The sequence below is a fragment of the Rhineura floridana genome, chromosome 1 (assembly GCF_030035675.1).
Source record: "Rhineura floridana isolate rRhiFlo1 chromosome 1, rRhiFlo1.hap2, whole genome shotgun sequence".
Taxonomy (NCBI): Eukaryota; Metazoa; Chordata; class Lepidosauria; order Squamata; family Rhineuridae; genus Rhineura; species Rhineura floridana.
In genome coordinates, this window is record NC_084480.1 from 117,535,250 (window position 1) to 117,555,257 (window position 20,008).

The 20,008-nt window shown below is 45.7% G+C and overlaps 1 protein-coding gene across 3 annotated transcripts in view; it reads left to right on the forward strand.

Moving 5' to 3' along the window:
• Positions 1-330: 330 nt before the first annotated feature.
• SNAPC3 (small nuclear RNA activating complex polypeptide 3) overlaps positions 331-20,008 on the forward strand; it is a 33,245-nt gene continuing 13,567 nt past the window's right edge. The window contains exons 1-4 of one of the 3 annotated variants that reach the window (XM_061630279.1): positions 332-638; positions 4,756-4,830; positions 9,031-9,115; positions 19,589-19,693. In XM_061630279.1, coding sequence (XP_061486263.1) covers positions 403-638; positions 4,756-4,830; positions 9,031-9,115; positions 19,589-19,693 — 501 coding nt within the window. In that variant the 5' untranslated portion in view covers positions 332-402. Of the gene's footprint in view, positions 639-4,755; positions 4,831-9,030; positions 9,116-19,588; positions 19,694-20,008 lie in introns of all 3 variants that reach the window. The other 2 variants (XM_061630262.1, XM_061630270.1) reach the window with 2 other exon arrangements.

A 20,008-nucleotide genomic window follows, 5' to 3' on the forward strand; every position in this document is an offset into this window, starting at 1 on the left:
GTTTCTATCCAGGTCTTGTAAACAGAGATTGCTCCCAGTGGCTTAAATTTATATAAATTAGAACAAGATAATGACAATTACACAAATAAAATAGTACAATTCAAAAACAGCCTGCCCCCCGCCAAGTTTAAAAACGAGTAAGTTTACACACTAAAATTTGGGCACAGTTCAGCTTTATTCCATTGTCATCTTATGATTCTAGCCTGCAAATATGCCGAGCTGTCTGCTTCCACCCCTCGGTGCAAAACACCCACCCACAAAAGGTGTCAACTTTTCGTCGGTCTTTGATGGCCTGCAAGGCTGGAAGAAATAGAAACTACAAATCCCATAATTCATTGCGTACTTCTTGTCCCAGGCCCCTCTCTCTCTCTCTCTCTTTATGCCCGTCGCGCTGCTGCGAAAATGGCTGGAAGCTGCAGCGGTGGTGCCCGCTGCAGAAACAACATGCCCGAGTACGAGACGACAGACCTCAACACCCAGGTCCTCCACGTGAGATCCTTCGGAGCCCTTTGGAAGGCGAACTTGCGCGAGGAAGACCTGTCGCTGGAGCAGGCGGTACCTGCAGACGAGGATGCTGCGGTAGCCGAAGATTTTCACTGCACGCCGGAGATTGCAGCCGAGCTGAGGGCTGTATGCAGGTAGTTGTGAAAGGAATTCACTGGCTGTGTCTCCCGAGTAAGCACATCAGGGCTCGGGCTGCACTGTTCCTAGTCCCTTAATTCTGAACTCCTGTGGCTCGTAGACCCTTACTTGGGAGTAAACGCCACTGAACTTACTTGCAGAAGTAAGTCTGGCTAAGTTCAGTGAACCTTTAAAAATAAGATTACACCCTAAAACAGGAAGCGGTTCCTATCGAAATTACATATGGTTCAGGCTACCGAGATGGACTGCCTTCAAGTCGATCACGACTTATGGCGACCAGGGTCTTCATGGTAAGCGGTATTCAGAGGGGGTTTACCATTGCCTCCCTCTGAGGCTGAGAGGTAGTGACTGGCCCAAGGTCACCCAGTGAGCTTCATGGCTGTGTGAGGATTCGAACCCTGGTCTCCCAGGTCGTAGTCCAACACTAACCACTATGCCACACTGGCTCTCTGTCTACCGAGATAAGACAATATAAAAGTTCAGAGTGACGCACAGGCTGAATTTCCGATTTCAATAGAGCTGTTCATATTAATGGAGAAATCCTGAGTTTTCTTGCTATTGTGACCAGACAGCAGGTGGTCTTCTCTCCCCTCCCTTCTCCTGTTAAGAACAGGCGCTCCTGCTGTTTTCACCGTGGGTAATATTTCATATGAACATTTAAATTTCTGAGGGCCGTTTTCGGGATTCCATCATGTGTCTCAAACAAAATTGTAAGATTGGATGCTGGTCTTCCCTCTATTGAAGCACGAATTTGGAAACTTAAAATAAAGTTATGGTTAAAACTTCAATTTCTTCCTGTAGGCCTGGCCCCACTAGTACTTTCTGATACCTTTCAATTGTCTTGGCACAAATAATTGATGAAGAAAGTGGCATCCCTTGGCTTTTCGTCTTCTATTATCTCCAAGTTAGGATACTCTAAAGCAGTGGTTCTCAACCTTTTTTGCTCCATTCCCCCCTTTCACCATTGTTCAGAATATAATTCCCCCCTTCCCAAGATAGTCTCTCATAACGTGTTGACGTTTCGCGAGTGACGGTGGTGTTTCTTGTGAGAGAAAAAATTCTTAGTTTATATTATAACAGAATTTCTTGGAGCACTTTCTGGTCTTTAAATAATAATTTAATTTTGCAAATGAAAATAATGCTGCATGTTCAAGAATCAATTTTAATCTGTGACATTCAATAAACTATTGAATGTCGCAGATTAAATTAAAAACAAACTACAATTTTACAGATTGTACATAATCTACAGGACATCACACTTTGCTGAATAGTGGTCCCAATTCCCCCCCTGGAACCCTAAAATCCCCCCCGGGGGGGAATTCCCCCCTTGTTGAGAACCCATGCTCTAAAGCATGGACAGCCCTCTCCCAATGCATAATGGACATAGAATTGCAAACTCATTTAACTGTGCCACCTACCAAGTTTGACGTTATCACTACATCCAGGGGCTTTGCCCCTGCTCAACATCTCAGCAACCTTTCTAGTCCCAGATACAGAAAAGTGTTTACCATGGCGAGATTCAATGTGATACCGTCAGCCCTCTTTGAGGGTAGGTTTCGTAGAGTTCCATGCATAGAAAGGCTGTGCCCGTGTGGGATTGGAGAAATTGAAACAATAACTCGTTCTTTTATATTGCACCTTTTATCAAGAGATCCGTACTTTCAGTATTATCCCTATTATTCAGTCGATCCCTGGTCGTGACTCTTTATTTTATACAAGATATTTATTGCAGGATCTCCATCCACAAATCACATACATAGTTGCTAAATTTTGTGCCACGGCTATTATAATCCATAGAACACTGTTAAGTCAAAAGTCCACATAAAAGAACTCCGACAATGATTTTAACTTGTATAAAGAAACGGTTTTAAGTGTATGATTTTGCATTGGCCATTGGCTGTAATAAACATTGATTGATTGACATATGAACATTTAAAAAACTCAATACAGTTTAAAAATGCAGTTTGCATGTAAGTCAATGAAGAACAAACCTCCTGAATGCTGCATTTTTTGAACTGAGATGAGGCTGGAGGGAGCAATTTAAGTAGATTGGCTGTTGCTCCAACCTGGAGAGAGAAAGAGATTATTTTAGGCAATTTTTGGCTGAAAATCCAAATTGCCTGCAACACTCCCTCTAGCTGTAATATTAACAGTAGACTGCATTACTTGGGTATTATGTCCTACTCTCAACTTTAGCTCAATCGTTTTAAAAAATGTTTCCCCTCGGCCCCACAAGGAGAAAATGATAACTTTCACACAAAACACTTGAGTTTAAAACATGATCTAGGGTTGGTGTCAAGGGTTGGTATCATTAGGCCCCTGCCAATGCCCATGATCCAGTATGGGGCTCCTACCAGTCACTGGTGTCACCTGGTCCCACTTCTTGCTGCAGCCTGCACTTTTTCCCTCTAAGTAAACAAGCCACGAGAGGAGTGATAAGTGCAGTGGGAACCTTATCCTCTCCTTTAGGGACGTGATGTAGGTTATCAGCACAGTGTTATCAATTATTTAGAGTACAAATAGTTCCAAACAAACCAGCATGGTCAGGGGAGACAGCTCCAAAGAGAAAAGGGTCTAGCTTCCTACTAAACTATTAAAATGTTATGAACCTTTATAGCTTTATAGAAGAATACATTTTGCTTATTGTTTATGTATATTGAATTCCCCATTAGCTATACATGTATGTATATATAAAATTCCCCATTACCCTTTCCACTGCAAGCTCCCTACTGCAGATCGCATATAGTAATCCCTCATGTTGCAAGGTTTGCTCTCTAAAATTGGATTTATTCTTCTCTGAGTGGGTGAGGTCCCCACCCTGCACAATTCCAGCTCCTTTTTTCTATAGAGAGGTGCCCCATGACTTCTAGGCCACCGAACACAACCCTTTCTCTATGACACACATGAAATTTCTATGACCCCAGAAATTGGATGGATAGCATCTTCTCAAGCCAGGCAGCATGTACCCACCAGTGGTTGGGGAGGAGATGGGAGCAAGGCTGGGCCAAAGTGGGAAGGAAACTGTCTCGCATGAGAAAAGAGAATGAAAGGCTGCAGCCTCTAGGCTCAGCTGAGGGGACTGCATGGCAGTGACAGCTTTGCTGGCCGCAACCCACCTGTGGGTCCTGATCCACTGGTTGAAGACCTGTGTAATAAACAAGCAGCCTTTGCCAACCTGGTGTCCTGCAGATAGTCCAGGCTGGGGCTGATTGGAGTCCAACCCATCTGGAGGACAGTGGGTTGATGAAGGCTGAAGGAGAAGGCAGTCAGCTGAGGCTTGTAGTGTACTTGTGTGTATTTACAGTGCACGTTGCCACATATATCGTAAGCCACAAGCACCATACAAACACCCTTGTTAGATAAAGTGTGAATTGGCCCTCAGCACAGAACTTCATGCTGTGAGAAAATGCAGGACCACGTCCTAACATCTTTATTTATACATTTTCCTGCGGCAGCCAAAGATGAGGCAAGGGAATGCACAACATGATGATGTCAAGCCATAGGACACATTTTAGTGTGTGAGTGAGTGAGTGTGTGTGTGTGAGAGAGAGAGAGAGAATTACTGTAATTAACATTATTATTCACTTGAGCCCCATCAGCAATCTGAAGTGGCATACTTTTATTATTATTTTTATTTATTGCTACATTTAAATCCCACATTTCTTTCAATGAGCCCATTGTGGTGTAGAAACATGGTTCTCCCCCTCCCGATTTTATCCTCACAACACCCCGTGAGGTAGGTTAGGCTGAGAGACTGTGACTGGCCCAGGGTCACCAGTGAGCTTAATGGGTGTGTGGGGATTTGGACCTGGGTCTCTCAGGTCCTAGTTCAATACTTAGTCTAACCACTAGAGGTTTACCTCCTTGTTTGCTCTTTGTGAGAACTAGATTGTAGTTCTATTGGAACCTAAATAACATGACTGTGTTTGTATGGCAGAAAATCTGTAGTAGAGACAAGCTTCAAACTTCTAGCCATGAAAACATCTTTGCAGCTGCCTAGGTTCACTCCCAGCATGCCCCACAAATAGCTATTTCTTCATCACTGACTCTTCCTATGTTTTACATGATGACTTCTTGTATGAAAATGGAGCTGGGTTTTGTTGTTGTTTCTAGAATTGATGCGCTGAAGAGTTCTGGTAAAGAAGATACAGAAGTTATACCTGAAGACACTAGCTTAATAACCCTCAGGTAACAGTGAATTTTATTCCAGTCACAACCTTGGTCAACTCTTTAGCTATGCTAATACTATTAGCAAGTTTTATTAAGGCATTCTTGAGTATTTTAACAAAGGTTTGGAAAAAACAGCATGGCTGCATTTAACTGTATATTATAGGAATATTATAAAACATGAAGAAAAAAAGGTAATGTCTTTTTTGCACCACAAAAGCTCTGTACCCAAATTACTCCACCTTCTGTTTTCCCATCCACAGGTCTCTATAGCCCCATTTCTCAACCCCCACTTTTTTTCTACCCCATATAATTATCTTTTCCCTACTACATTCTTCTCGCATTCCCATCATTTATTCCCCTTCTTCTCTTTCCCCACCCTTCAGGTCCCTCTGCTCCCCATGTTACCTCCTTTTTTCTCTTCTCCACCCTATAGGTATGCTTTTCTCTTTCTCTCTGTTTACCTTTTGTATCCTCACCCACAGGCCTTTTTGCACTGCCTGTTGCCCCAGGTCACTCTGTCTTTCTTCCCTTCCCTCCTTTTCTGTCCTCTTCCTTTCTCTCCCTCTTCTTCCAGTATTCCTTCCTCCCTTGCTGTTACAAATTTGGCAGTTTCACCCAAGGCTAGTGCCACTTGTTAGATAATGCAAGTGGGCTGCACAACCTCTGAGTCGATGGGGAGGAAGAGTAATACAGAGAAGCAATGGAGGCATTCTCTGATCTCCACCCCCAGTTTTGAGGAGCTTGGGTGAGCCTTGTATGTCCCCACAAAGAATTGAGAAAGGGCTATAAGCAGAATGTTGGGAGATTTCCAGGGACCTGCAAACAGACAGGGTAGGTGCTTCAAGGAACTTGCATGCCCAGCATTGCTTCAGCCTCTCCTAAAGTTACTTTAGTTTTAATTAAAGAATATGTGATCTCCCAGCGTGAATGTATAACATCAGCCATGCTTTATGGCAGGGATGAGGAACCCACCAAACCTCCCCATTTGGCTCGCGAGGCCGTTTTGGCTAAGCCACACCAACTTGCCCTACACCTGACATCATATATAACATCAGGTGTGGGGCAGGTAAAAACCTGGCCCAGCCTAAAGGGGTCAGCTGATCGGTAGAGCCTGCAGAGCTGTTTGTCACGTCTTTCAGAGCCCCTCTTACAGAGCCCCTTTCAAAGCATTCTGCAGTGGAGTCTTCTGGAGCACTTTGCAATGGGCTTTGCAAGGCCTGACTGTCAGCTGATTGTGCATGTGGCAGAATACTCTGAAAGGTGCTCTGTGGGTTTTATTTGTGGGCTGTGCACAGTTTGATTTCAGACTGTGGGCTAAAAATGGTCACCTGATATCACTGTCAGACATGGCCTACATGGAGTGGGGGATCTGGCCTGCATGGCCAAATCCAGTTCCCCTCCCCTGCTTTATGGTATACGACAGACTTGACAACCATTCCACCCACCTTTACAATTTGAAGCAGGAACCCTTTCCTTTCCACTTGACTTTTGCTCCCCTAGTGGATGGAATTAGGCTCAGAGTTATAGGTTATACAGGCCTGGCATATATTATACAGCCACAAGAGTGGCTGTATACTATAGTTGGCATAGATTTTCGCATTCCGCAGTGTTAAATTGAAAATAACCCCCATGCCATTCTGATGCTTCTCATAAGCTCATTTCAAAACAAACTCTTACAGAATTTATAGTCCTGAACTCAGAAACACTTGCTTAACACTAAGTTTGCTCTATGTTTTCATGGTGATAGACGAAACAGTCAGAGAGAACCGAGAGTTCAAAGTGTAGAAAGAGAGAAAAAACCCAGACCCGTTTTGGACTGTTTTCTGTTAGAGTTCTCATAATCTGTTGAAATTAATTAAAAATCAGCCATGTTCACAGAGTACCTGTAATCCTATTACTGACCTTGCCCCATACTCTGACCATCTTCTGCAGTTTAAAAGTTCAAAAATGACTGGCTGAGTTTTAATTAATTTAAGAAATTTAGTATTGGAGTCAATGATAAGCATGGGCATGTTCAGTAAGAACCATCTGTCAGTATTCTAAAAGCCAGACTCATGGCTGTTTGGCTTTCTAACCAGGGGGCCACACCCACGCCAGACATTAATTCCACTTTACACAGTTAAGGCTTCCCCCAAAGAATCCTGGGAAGTGTAGATTTGAAGAGTGCTGAGAGTTGATAGGAGACCCCTATTCCCCTGACAGAGCTCCAGTGGCCAGAGTGGTTTAACAGTCAGCCCCTCCTATGGGGATTCTATCTCTGTGAGGGAATAGGGCATCTCCTAGCAACTCTCAGTACCCTGACTCTCATTCACAAACTACACTTCCCAGGATTCTTTGGGGGAAGCCATAACTGTCTAAAGTGAAATAAATGTCTGGTGTGGCCAGTGACAGCTTTGGTTTAAATTTGGTGGGAGACTACATATGCCTGCGGTAGAATAAAACGTTGGGGAAAGCCCTGAAAAAGTATGATACTGTTCACAATGTTTTCCTTTTGGAAAGGAAAGGGGCTTCCTGTCTGCCCATTGCCCACTCACCCAATCTCCTCCCCTCTCCCCTCCACCTTCCTCCCTGCCCCATCCCCAGGTCAGTTTCACCCTTGCTAAGCATGTTTGTACAGGAGTAAATCCCACTGAACTCAAAAAGCATGCAAATGATCAAACGTACCCTCCCCTCCTCCCAGCTGTGGGATGCTCTCAACAGGGAGGCTCACCTGGCATTTATGTCAATGTCTTGTTGCCAGACAAATACTTCCATTTTTCCCTAGGCTGTTGAGTCCTCTTTGTATTGGACTTACACTGCTTGATGTTTGTCTTTAATTCTACTAACTACTTTTATATTGCTGCTTTATATTGTTGGAAGTTAATGTTCTTGTTTTAATGCTTTACTGTAACTCTACCTTTGGTAAGCCACCCTGGGAGCCAGCTAAAGGGCAGGATATACAGAAAATAAATAACCAGCAATAAATAAATTGGACATTGATTTTTTTTCCAGAGGCTGACATTTATACTGGCTATCCACTCTAAACAAGTAAAATGCGGTATCTTGGTGGGAATCTGAGAAGTCTCTTTAGATGTTCTCAAGGACTTATGGGTAGTTAGCAGACTTTCTGCCCTTTTTAAAAATTCCCTAACAATTGCTTGGAAAATGTTTGGAAAGATTCACTAAAATTTTGTGGACTGATGTTGAAGAGGAAGGATGTAAAAGCCCTATTGGAGGTGTGATTGTTTCTATCTCAGCCCTAGCTGTTGACAAACACTTAACTCTGTCTAATGCTGTCATGGCACATTCTCAGTCGGGTTGGATTCCCTGGTCAGGGTCTGCATGATTGATTTCCCCATCCCATGTGGTTGGGTCACTTAAGGGTTACCTCAGACACATGGGAACTGCTCTTCGTGAGGAAGTGGCTCTCATGTAGTTACAGCAACATTGACAAGGCTCTTTTCGGTGATTGTTTCAAGATGAGGAAGGGAGAAAAGCAGAACTCTTCTGTTTTTTAAATCCTTTTATATGTGTTTAAAAACATCCCTCTCAACTATATTAGTGTAGATTTCCTTGAAAGTTTTCAGTACTCAAAGTGCTCATTTGAGCTGGGAGGGTATGTGAAAAGGATAGAACTTTGTGTTACTCAGAAGGACCATTCTGAGGTCTAGAGCCTTAGATTTTAGCAGACAGTAAAGCTGAAAAACAACCATGAATAAACTCGCTTCAGGGTAAATTCACACATGCAGGTCTGGGTTTGTTTTCTTCTGTGTGGTACTCCCCATGACAAACAGGCATACATTTGAATGAATTAAGCATGCCTAGTTTTAGCAGCTGGAAATATGTTGCCAAGATAGGGGCAAGTCTGAATGAGTTCGGAACGATGTAGAGCATTGCACAGGCAGAGATGTATGTGGAAGCCTCTGATGTTTGCATGGCTAGAATGTAGCCAACTATACAAAGGTAAGAGTCACATCTATTGCCCCACCCATGTTTTGCCTCTGACTCCTGCCCACCAGTGAAAAGTTGCCCATGAGGGAATATGGCCCTCTGACTGAAAAAGATTCCCCACCCTTGGCTTAAGACTTTTAGATAAATGAGGTAGTATCTAAAGTACTGGAGTTCTGATGTGGTTTTGAGTCCTGCTTTTTAACCTTTACTACACAAAAGGATCTTGAACAATACACTTAGTCTTATGGGTACATTACTCTTCCTCCTTCTGCTTCCCTTGTTCCATAGAGTTAGACAGAAGGCTCTGGAGAGGCGAGAAGAAACTATAACTGTAGATCGTGCATGTAGACAAGAAACGTTTATTTATGAGATGGTAAGACTTCTCTCTTCTCCCTGCTGCCCTCCCCACATACTCAAGTTGACCAATGAAACTAATGCATGTACATGGTAATTGTTAAATACTATAAATGAAGGTCTCTTTCAAGATGTATGCATGTGGAGAAGAGTTTCCATGTCAATGGGACTGCTTGGATGATGTGCTGAAAAAGCAGAATGCAAGGTTACTGACTGCAGAGCTTACTCCAGACAAAGGAGAGGACACCTTACATCAGGTGTGGGGGACATGGGCCCTTCAGTCCTTGTTGGCCTCCAACTCCCATCATCCCTGACCATTGACAATAATGGCTGGGGCAGATGGGGATGGGAATGGGAATCCAACTAAATCTGGAGGTCCACAGTTCCCCATCTCTGCCTTATGCTGTGCCAGTTAAATGTGTGTTTGTAAGTGTATGTGGTGTGTGTGTGAGCGTTGGGGTGGCAATGTGATGCAACCCCCCACCTCCCTCAGGAGCTCTTTGAAAGTGCTCTCTCTACTGTTGCTGCTATTACACCTAGAATGTGTTTCCCTTTGTTCTTGCTGTCCTTAATTGATTGATTTGATATTTTAATACTGATGTTCTTTTGTTATGAAATTGCTTGAATTGACTTTTATATGAACAGTTGTTTTTTTTGTCCTACTTTGTCGTGAACTGCTTTCAGTTTAATGTAAAAGGAAAAGCAGTATACAAATAAAGTGACTACATGCAAATAGAATATGACTAGGAATGCAAAGAGCTGTTTTCACACGTAAGGTTAGAGCAGGTTTGTTTGTTAGTATTAGTGTTATCACACTTATATCTTCCCCTTCAGGACAGTATGGTTATCCCATTTTATTCTCTCAGTAATCCTGTCAGGTGGATTAGGTTGAAAGATTGACCAAGGGACACCCCGGAAGCTTCATATTTGAGCAGATACTTGAACCCAGATCGCTCTGGCTCATGTCTACCACTTCGTCCAGCTGAATCAGACAAAAGATCCTTCTAGTACAGAATTCACCAATCTGATGCCCTCCAGATGTTTTTGACTAGAACTCCCATCAGCGCCAGTCAGTATTGGAGGGTACCTGATTGATGAAGGCTGCTCTAATCCAATATCCTACTTCCTACAGCAACCAGTAAGAAGCCCATTGGTGTGCCTGTAAGCTAGACCTGAAGGCAATAGCGATTCCTTGTTGTTTGACCCATGGTTGTTTTTCCTAAACTAAAAGGCTGTAAATGCTTTAACCCTTCTCTGTAAGGAAGGTACTCCAACCCTATGATCATTTTGGCGACTCTTTTCTGCCCCTTTTTCCAGCTCTGCAGTACTCTTCTTTTTCAAATGGGATGACCTGACCTATGCACAATATTCCAAACATGGCTGCATTTCTCTGAAGTCATTATGATATTGGCAGTTTTATTTTTGGTCTCTTTCATAAGAATCTCCAGAATGGAATTTGCCTGCTGAATTGATTTTTTCACTCAGCTCTCCACCATGACCCTAAGATCTCTTTACTGGTTGATCACTCTTGTTCAGATGTGTGAAGATTGCTCCAGCATCCACTGACATGAAAACAGCATTGTATAATAAGTAGCATTGCAAAATTCCAAGTTTTATGTTCTACTAATGTCAGCAAACATTGCTGCAGTAAGACTAGTTATCTTAGAGTGCCTTTGATAGAATTTGCAAAAACAAACAAAAAACAAAACACTTTGTGCTGATGCTGGCCATTAAATATCAAATATTATGCTTGGGTAAGGCAAATCAGAGATGTCAAATATAGGGTTTTAATGACCTGCACTTTAGATGTTGACAGAAAGCATGGAAAGGAAGTGCCACACCCGATGTTTCATCTATCCGGGATGATTGCCCTGTGAGATTAGATTATTCCCAGTATTTGGGTTCTGCTACTTCCACTACTAAGATCCTCCATGGCGCAGAGTGGTAAGCGGCGGTAACGGAGCCGAAGCTCTGCTCACAGCTGGAGTTCGATTCCAATGGAAGGAGGAAGTCGAATCTCTGGTAAAAGGGGTCGAGGTTCACTCAGCCTTCCATCCATCCGTGGTCGGTAAAATGAGTACCCGGCATATGCTGGGGGGTAAAGAAAGGCCAGGGAAGGAACTGGCAAACCCACCCCATATATACGGTCTGTCTAGTAAACATCACAAGACATCACCCTGAGAGTCGGGAACGACTCGCACTATAAGTGCAGGGACAGCTTTACCTTTTTTACTCCCACTACTTGGGTCAGAGCTCTCCTATTAGTAAACTGCCCTATTATCTCATGGGCTGTGTCCTTTAGAAGTTGGACCATTGGTCTCACCTGAAGGGTGATTTTCCTATGAGTACGGACATCACAGCAGGTTTTAGCTCCACCTATCGTGCGAAGGCAAGAATGTCTTTGAAGTCAAGACTAGGGGAGTCAGGCCCCTCCCACTCTCCAGTTCATTTGCAGCGAGTCTAAGGAGAAATATCTAAAAATACAAGAACAAGGCCAACCGGCCTGGCAGCAGGAAAATAACACAATAGTACCATGCATAGTAACATGACTCCAACATAGCGGTATAACAGAACTAGAAGTCTTGACTTCACTCTTAAATTTAAATATAATAGTGTAACAGTAACATATAATACATTAGAAAATATATAGTCATCCTCCAACTGGGAGGGTCGTGATGTCCATACTCATAGGAAAATCACCCTTCAGGTGAGACCAATGGTCCATTTTCCCTATGAGTCCGGCCATCACAGCAGCCCATACAGGGAGGGACCACCCACGTGTTAATCCTCATTAAGAACCTGTTGCAACACTCGTCTGCCGAAAGATGTGTCAGCAGAGGCATAACGATCAATTTTATAATGCCTTATAAACGAGTGTGGGGTAGACCAGACTGCAGCCCTACAAATATCGGCAACAGGAGCATTAGTGGCAAAAGCAGCCGAAGTGGCAGCTGACCTGGTAGAATGAGCCGTTATACTAGCTGGAACTGACAGCTTCAGAGACTCATATGCTAAAGTAATACATGCCCTTAACCAACGGGATAAAGTAGGATTGGAAACTTTATGCCCCATAGACCTTGGATGAAAGGATACAAACAGAGACTCCGTTCGTCGAATCTCTTGGGTCCTAGACAGGTAGGTCTTGAGAGCCCTCCGGACATCTAACGAATGCCAAGCCTTTTCGAGAGGATGGGTAGGATTCGGGCAAAAGGAAGGCAAAACAATGTCCTGGTTGCAATGAAAAACTGAATCGACCTTGGGACGGAAGGAAGGATCAGTCTTCAGCACAACAGAGTCCTTATGGAAGACGCAGAGGTGTCGAGCAGAAGACAATGCGCCCAACTCTGAAACGCGTCTGGCAGATGTGATTGCGATCAGGAACAAGACCTTGAAGGACAGTATACGTAGGGGCACAGTCCTGATGGGTTCAAACGGAGGGCGTTGCAAAGCCTGCAGAACTTTCGGCAAACTCCATGAGGGGAACCGATGGACAACAGCCGGAGAGCGTAGGGCGACTCCCCTCGAAAAACATTTGATGAACGGATGTGAGGAAATATGATCTCCAGGAGAGGACACTGAGAGAATGGACGACAGACTGGACGCATGTCGACGTAGAGTGTTGGGTCGAAGTCCCATCATAAAGCCGCTATGGAGAAATTGGAGCATCTGATGCACAGTGGCCTGGGATGGATCATGGTGGTGGGACTGACACCACTTGGAGAAAGCCACCCAGGTATGTTGATAAATACGAGTGGTAGATGGTCTTCTCGAGGCCAACATAATATCAATCACAGTGTCAGACAGTCCAGCTGACCTCAAATGTCCCCGTTCAAACGCCACGCTGTTAGATTGAGCCAAGTAGGGTCCTGGTGCAGTACTGGACCCTGGGATAGAAGGTCTGGCCTTACTGGAAGTGTCCAAGGATCCATCATTGACATTGCCAGAAGATCTGAGAACCACGGTCGGCGTGGCCAAAATGGTGCTATCAGAACCAGCTGTGCCCTCTCGGTTCGCGCCTTCCTCAAGGTTTTGGCTAAAAATGGTATGGGAGGAAAGGCGTACAATAGACCGTCTGGCCACGGTGTTGTCAGAGCATCCACTGCTTCTGCTGTTGAGTCCAAGTATCGGGCAAAGTACCTGGGAAGCTGGCAATTGCGACTGGAAGCAAACAGGTCGACTGAGAGGGCGCCGAACCGACACTGGAGACGATGGAAAATGGCTGGATGAAGTTTCCATTCTCCCGGAAAGACCTGTTGTCTGCTGAGCCAGTCTGCAGTCACATTCCAAATCCCTCTGAGATGTTCTGCTTTCAGGGATTGTAGATGTTGTTCTGCCCAGACAAAGATGAGGGAGGCTAAGTCCTGCAGAGGACGAGACCTGGTGCCCCCCCTGTCTGTTCAAATGTGATTTTACACACGTGTTGTCTGTTCGAATGAGCACATGATGCAAAGGGAACAGAGACTGAAAATGACGTAGAGCTAAGTGGACAGCCTTTAGTTCCAGCCAGTTGATGCTTTGAGATTGCTCTGCGTTGGACCAAACCCCCTGAACGTACTGGGAGTTGCAGTGGGCTCCCCAACCTATGAGGCTGGCATCTGTGGTTACAACGGTTCTGCGGGGTTCTCTGAACGACGTGCCCTTGGAGAGGTGTTGAACCTTGGTCCACCAGCGGATGGAGAGGCGCAGTGCGGGGCTCAAACGAACTTTGCGATGGTTGGAGCTGGCAATGTCTTTTTGAAAAGGCAACAGAATCCATTGAAGGGGCCGAGTGTGGGCTCGAGCCCATGGCACAATGTGGATTGTAGAGATAAACATCCCGAGCTCTCTGGCGAGAAGCATGACGTCTGCGGATGTTTGTTGCATCAGGGACCTTGCGATGCTTGTGATGGCAGTGATGCGATCTGGAGCCAAGAAGACCATTGCCTGCAGGGTGTCCAACATTGCCCCTAGATGTAGTAGGCGTTGGGTTGGTTGGAGATGGCTTTTGTTGAAGTTGACAAGCCAGCCGTAGGCCTGCAAAACATTGAGGGTGATCATTAAATGATGATGAGCCAGCTCCTCAGACTTGGCCCGTATTAGCAGATCATCCAAATATGGGTAGATATGAACCCCTTGGGTCCGGAGGTAAGCCACTAGGATGAGTAGCACCTTGGTAAACACTCTTGGAGCAGAGGAGAGGCCGAATGGCATAGCTCTATATTGAAAGTGTTGGTGGCCAAAAGCAAACCGAAGAAACTTTCTGTGGGCTATGCAAATGGGCACATGGAGATACGCTTCCTTAAGGTCGATAGAAGCCAGGAAGTCTCCTTCATGCAGACTCTCCGTAATGGAATGGATTTATTCCATTTTGAACCTGCGATATGTTACAAAACGGTTGACGAACTTGAGGTCCAATACCGCCCTCCATGATAAATCTCGTTTTGGCACAGCAAATAGGAGGGAGTACACCCCTTCCGACCTCTCAGTTGTGGGAACTGGCTCTATCGCCGCTATGTCCAAGAGGTGGTGTATAGCTGTCTGCATGATGTTGTGCCTGGCTGGTGCCCTTGGGCAAGGAGACGGATGGAATCTGTCTGATGGGGTTGCCCAGAACTCTATGGTATAGCCATAACTGAAAAGGTCCCTGATCCAGGAGACCGTAGTAAGGCGCAGCCATCGATCTCCAAAATTAAGTAATCTGCCACCTATGGGGAGGGCGTTAATACTACTTGTGTAGGCGAGGGCCTCCCTTATATGAGGACGATGAGTTGCCCCTGTGCCCTTGGTACTGACCTCTGCCCTGGAAGCGTCGGTTCCAGGAGCCCCTGAATGCGTTGGGGTCATAGGATCTGAAGTCGCGGCCTCGTCCTCCTGGCCGCATTCCTTGAAAGGGCTGGTTAGAACGGAAGGAAGGGAATCGCCTGAAAGGCCTGTGGTCAATGTTCTCGACTGTGGCCAGAACTGATTTGTGGGCGTCTTTTGGATCAACCAGCACTGCCTTTAGAGCTTCCTCGCCGAAGAGTAGAGATCCGGAGTAAGGAGCCCTGGACAGGTTCAATCTGGCCGCTGAATCAGCTTGCCAGTGGCGAAGCCAGAGGGTGCGTCGAGCGACTATTTGAGCCGTCATGGCTCGTGCCCCTAATTGAGTAGCATCCAGAGTGGCATCGGCCACAAAAGCTGCTGTTTTACGCAATTTCAATAGCGCTCTTCTGAGGGCGACAGGATCAGGGTTAGCGTCCTCTAGAAGGTCATCCAGCCACATCATAGATGCTCTGGAGAAAATGGAGGCTGAAGCGGAGGCATGCATAGATAGGGCAGTGGCCTCGTGATTCTTGCGGAGGGCGAAGTCTATTCGTCGCTCAGTAGTGTCCTTTAGGTGGGATTCCCCTTCCCTGGGCAAAAGAGATCGTGAAACGAGGCGAGCGATTGGTTCATCTATGCCAGGGACGTCTAACTTGGTGGCAAAGTATGGAGCTAGGGCGTAAAGCCTGTCAGCCAGGTTCTTGAAGCGTCGAGCTTGGAGTGGATGAGCCCATTCTTCAGAGGCTAATTTGGCAATTGGGTCCGGCACCGGGATGTAGTGTTCAGTAGATGCAGGGGATTTGAGGACCTTGGCCCCTTTGATAGCTGGGGCGGACGAAGTTGAAGGCGCAGTCTGGAGACCAAGGGTATTAACTACCCTGCGTGCTAGCGGCTGATAGTCTGAGGTATTAATCAAGCGATACGATGTATCCTCCTCATGATTTGAATAGTCGCTCCAGTCGTCTCCTTCAACATGGTCAGTGAAAGTTGACTCCTCCGCATACGAGGCTTCGTCCGTACATCTGCCTCTGGCTACGTCAAAGGGATCTGGTGAACAGGAAGAATGAGCTTCATGGCACGCACGTTGGTCCATGTTGAGTGGAGGTATGGCAGGAACTTGTGGTAGTGACTGCATTTGGGTGAAAAATGCCAGCATGGCTTGAAGTTGGGAGAGGAAATCAGGAGACAGCTGCAGACCAGATGTGGCAGATGTGTGTGCCTGATGAACTATTGGGACAGATGTTTGAGGCGGTAAACCAGAGGTAGGTTCGTTAGGCGAACAGTGAGCGGGAAAGCCAAGAAACTCTTCCTCGTCAGAGGCAGCAGCCGGGGAATGGAAAATATCGCTTATGTGTGTCTGTGCTGTGGTTGGTACAGAGACATAACGAGGGCGCTTTGGTTTACTATGGCTGGAAAGATGTTTTGTCTTAGCCAGTGCTTTGGCATGTCTGGTCTTAGACGTGTTAGGATGTTGTGGCTTGGCTGATTGTGGCATGTCTGGCTGATCTGGCACCATGTGTGTTGATGGTGACATGCCTGGCTGTTCTGCCATCTTATATAAACCTGGGTGCAGTACACTGCCACGGAGGGGGCAGGATGTAAAGACCCGAACTGGCACAGCGTACTACCACGGAGGGGGTAGGATACACTGGCAGATGGCGAAATGCACTGCCACAGAGGGGGCAGAATGCACTGAGGTATCAGCGTTAATATAATATAGGCTGTTTTTAGAGTTGGCACACTCAGATTAGTGCTGTAGGCTGGGTTTCAGGCTTGGTTCACGGCCCCAGAGGGGGCAGGATATACCAATATAAATCAGATTTAGTACAAGTCAGCCACTAAGAGTAAAGCTCCAGCCTTGATAATACAATCCAGCCACTAGGATTAAAGCTCCAGCCTTGATAATGCAATCCAGCCCACTAGGATTGGAGCTCCAGCCTTGATAATATAATCCAGCCACTAGGATTACAGCCACAGTAAAATTGTGTGTAAGTCAGCCCGGTGTAAGTCTGTCTGCAGCACGTATACAACACACATACGGATAGATAGCCTGCAGGGGAGGTATCCGATGGTTAATAAGGGTAACAAAAAAGGCGGGAAATTTGAATTCAAAAAATGGCGCCCGGAAAAAAGAGCGGGAGAAAATGGCGGAGAGAGAAGGAGCAATGGCGGCCGTCTGGAAGCGAACTGGGGGAAGGGCTGCCCAGCACAGTCTCGCAGGAGGAGCCGCGGGGCCGAAAACCGCACTAGCGGCTCTAAAAAACCCCCAGGAGGGAACTGGCAGTAGGGGAAATGCGGCAGCCGCCGCAGAGGGAGCCGCCGTCGCTGTCTGCAAAGCCCTTCGCGGTGGGAAATTAAAGCCACGTAGCGAGGGTGAGCTGAGGTAAAAGGGAGAGCTCAGGTAAAGGCACTAATGAAATAGCCGCAGCCACAGGTTTCAGTGGGGCGAGAACGGACCCGGGCAGGCTAAAACGGGTGATGGGGTAACGGCAGGAGCCGCAGCCGCAAGCTCCCGCTGAGATCAGAAGAACCGCAGCCGCGGTCTTCCGAGAGCATCACGGAGCGCGGAGAAAAGGCAGCCCAGCAAGACAAGCCGCTAGAAGGGAATTGCAGCCGCAAGTTCCCGGGGAAGCGCAGAGCGCAAGAGAAAGGGAAAAGCGAAGGGACGAGGAGGATCCGTAGCCGCGGTCTCTCCTAGGGGTGGGGAGTAATCCAATAGGGGAAACAAACTGCCCGGGCAAGGGAAAAAGGCTCCCCAAGAGAATTCCCCAAATTTCGGATACAGTTAAACGCAGTTAAACACAATACGGAGGGAAGGAGGACACTTGGAGACACACAAGAGACAATACCTCCGCGCCCTGTCAAACAAACACACAAACAAACACCAAAAGAACTTAGCTAATCGCTACGCTATATAGATCTCAATCTTGTTCGTACGAAAGGCAAGAATGAACTGGAGAGTGGGAGGGGCCTGACGCCCCTAGTCTTGACTTCAAAGACATTCTTGCCTTCGCACGATAGGTGGAGCTAAAACCCGCTGTGATGGCCGGACTCATAGGGAAAATGAAGATGATGGACCTGTACTCGGTAGGAAGTGGTGTTGTAATCACTTGCACAGGTCAGTGGCTAAAGAAATCTGTACTAAGCTTACCATATAAACAATATGGAAGTTGGGGAGCTCATAGTATTATGTTGGTTGCTAACAGACAAAGAAATAAAGGCACATACATCCTTTCTTGAGCATAGCCAGGGATTGATAATTTAAGGACAAAGAATTTCCAATTTCATACATTTATACATAGAACAATAGTCAACATAATGAGGCACAGTGGAAATTCTAAGCAGGAGTTTCTTGGACTTAGTTTGTTCTCTAAACCAGTGTTTCTCAACCGGTGTGCCTCCAGATCTTGTTGGACCAGAATTCCCATCTTTCCTGACCAGCAATGCTGGCTGAGGCTGATGGGAGTTGTGGTCCAACAACATCTGGAGGCACATCGGTTGAGAAACACTGCTCTATAGACTAACAGGTACAACTGTATTTGTGAAAAAGTCTTAAAAATTGTGAAATACTTACAGTGCTAACAACTTGCAGAACTCCAAATAAGGCATTTATGCCATGGTTTTTATTACTTGCTGATTTAGAACTTCTTTGCTTCAGAATTATTTCACTGCCAGCGGTTTCTGTTAGAGTTCAGGGTAGCTAAACATAGTAGAACTGTTCCCAGCCCCTCCCTAAGGTGCAGTTTAGTAGACATTAAGACTGCAATCTTATACAAACCTGCCCTGGAATAAGCCCCATTTAACTCGGTGGAGCTTACCTTTGAATAGACATGCATAGGATTGTGTTGCCAGTGGTGTAGTTGGTCAACAGTGCACTCAACAATTCACAGTGGAGAGAGGGAAGCGCATTCCCACCCCCACCCTGGTAATCATGGTGGAATTCTAGCATGATGAGAAAGGAAGAAAAACTTCCCTGTCTCCATTACGAATTGTTGAGTGCACTGCTGGCCGACTATGCTGCAGGCTGCACAATCCTATGTGTGATTTAAGGACTGACGTCTTTGCACAGCACCTAGTTAAACTATGGTATTTGCTGCCACAGGATAGTAATGGCCACTGACAGATAGATTTAAAAGGGGGGTTAGGTAAACTCATGGGAGGCTAAGACTGTCAATTGCTACTAGTCATGATGGCTGTATACTTCCTCCAGGATCATAGGCAGTTGCTGGGGAATAACTGCCACCTTCATGTCCTGCTGGTGGGGCTTCCCATAGGCATCTGTTTAGACAATGTGGGAAACAGGATATTGGACTAGATTGGCTGTGTTTGATCCAGGAGGGCTCTTATGTTCACTCATTGGTCATAGGTTGGCATGTCCCAGCTTAATACTGGCCCAATGGCTCCACCTCTCCTTATAGACTACTATTATAATCACTGCAAGTTGAATTCAGTGGCCTTTGGCATGACTAACAAGATGGGCTAGGTAGATAAAATGTGTTGTATCAAATTATGTTAGAGTAGACCCGCTGAAATTAATGAGCCCAAGTTAGTCCTGTATGTTAACTTCAGTAGGTCTGCTGTGAGTAGGACTAGTATTGAATGCAACTCAATGACTATAAACTGGTGTGTGTATATGTGTGTGTTGAGCTCTGGTTGCTGGGTGAGCATTCAGTAAGCATTAGAATAATATCCTAACTTTTTGCCTCATTAGGAGTCTCGTGCAATTGGAAAGAGGCCAAAGGATCCAGTAAACTTAGTTAAGGAGGCAGAGCTTGTTCTAACCCTCAGTATTTTCTATCCAGTTATATTTCAGAAGGTTGGTTACTTCTTTTATTAATTTTTATTTTATTGTTGGGTGGTGGAGGTTTGACATAATTCTAATGCTTCTGCTTTTTAATTATTTTGGGGCATTTTGGGTAAGAAATTGTAGGGGAGTTGTGTGGAGTTAAGACCTCTTGGAGCACATTGCAGAACAAAATGGGGCTGCTTAGAGTCAGAAGAAATAATATACCAAGTTTTTTTCTAAAAGTCAAACCAGGTGTGTTTTTGCAATAGGACACCTCGGGACATAGTCCCCTTACTGTTTTTGCAGGTGGCCTCTTCCTATAATTCCTCTGTCTCTACAGCCAAT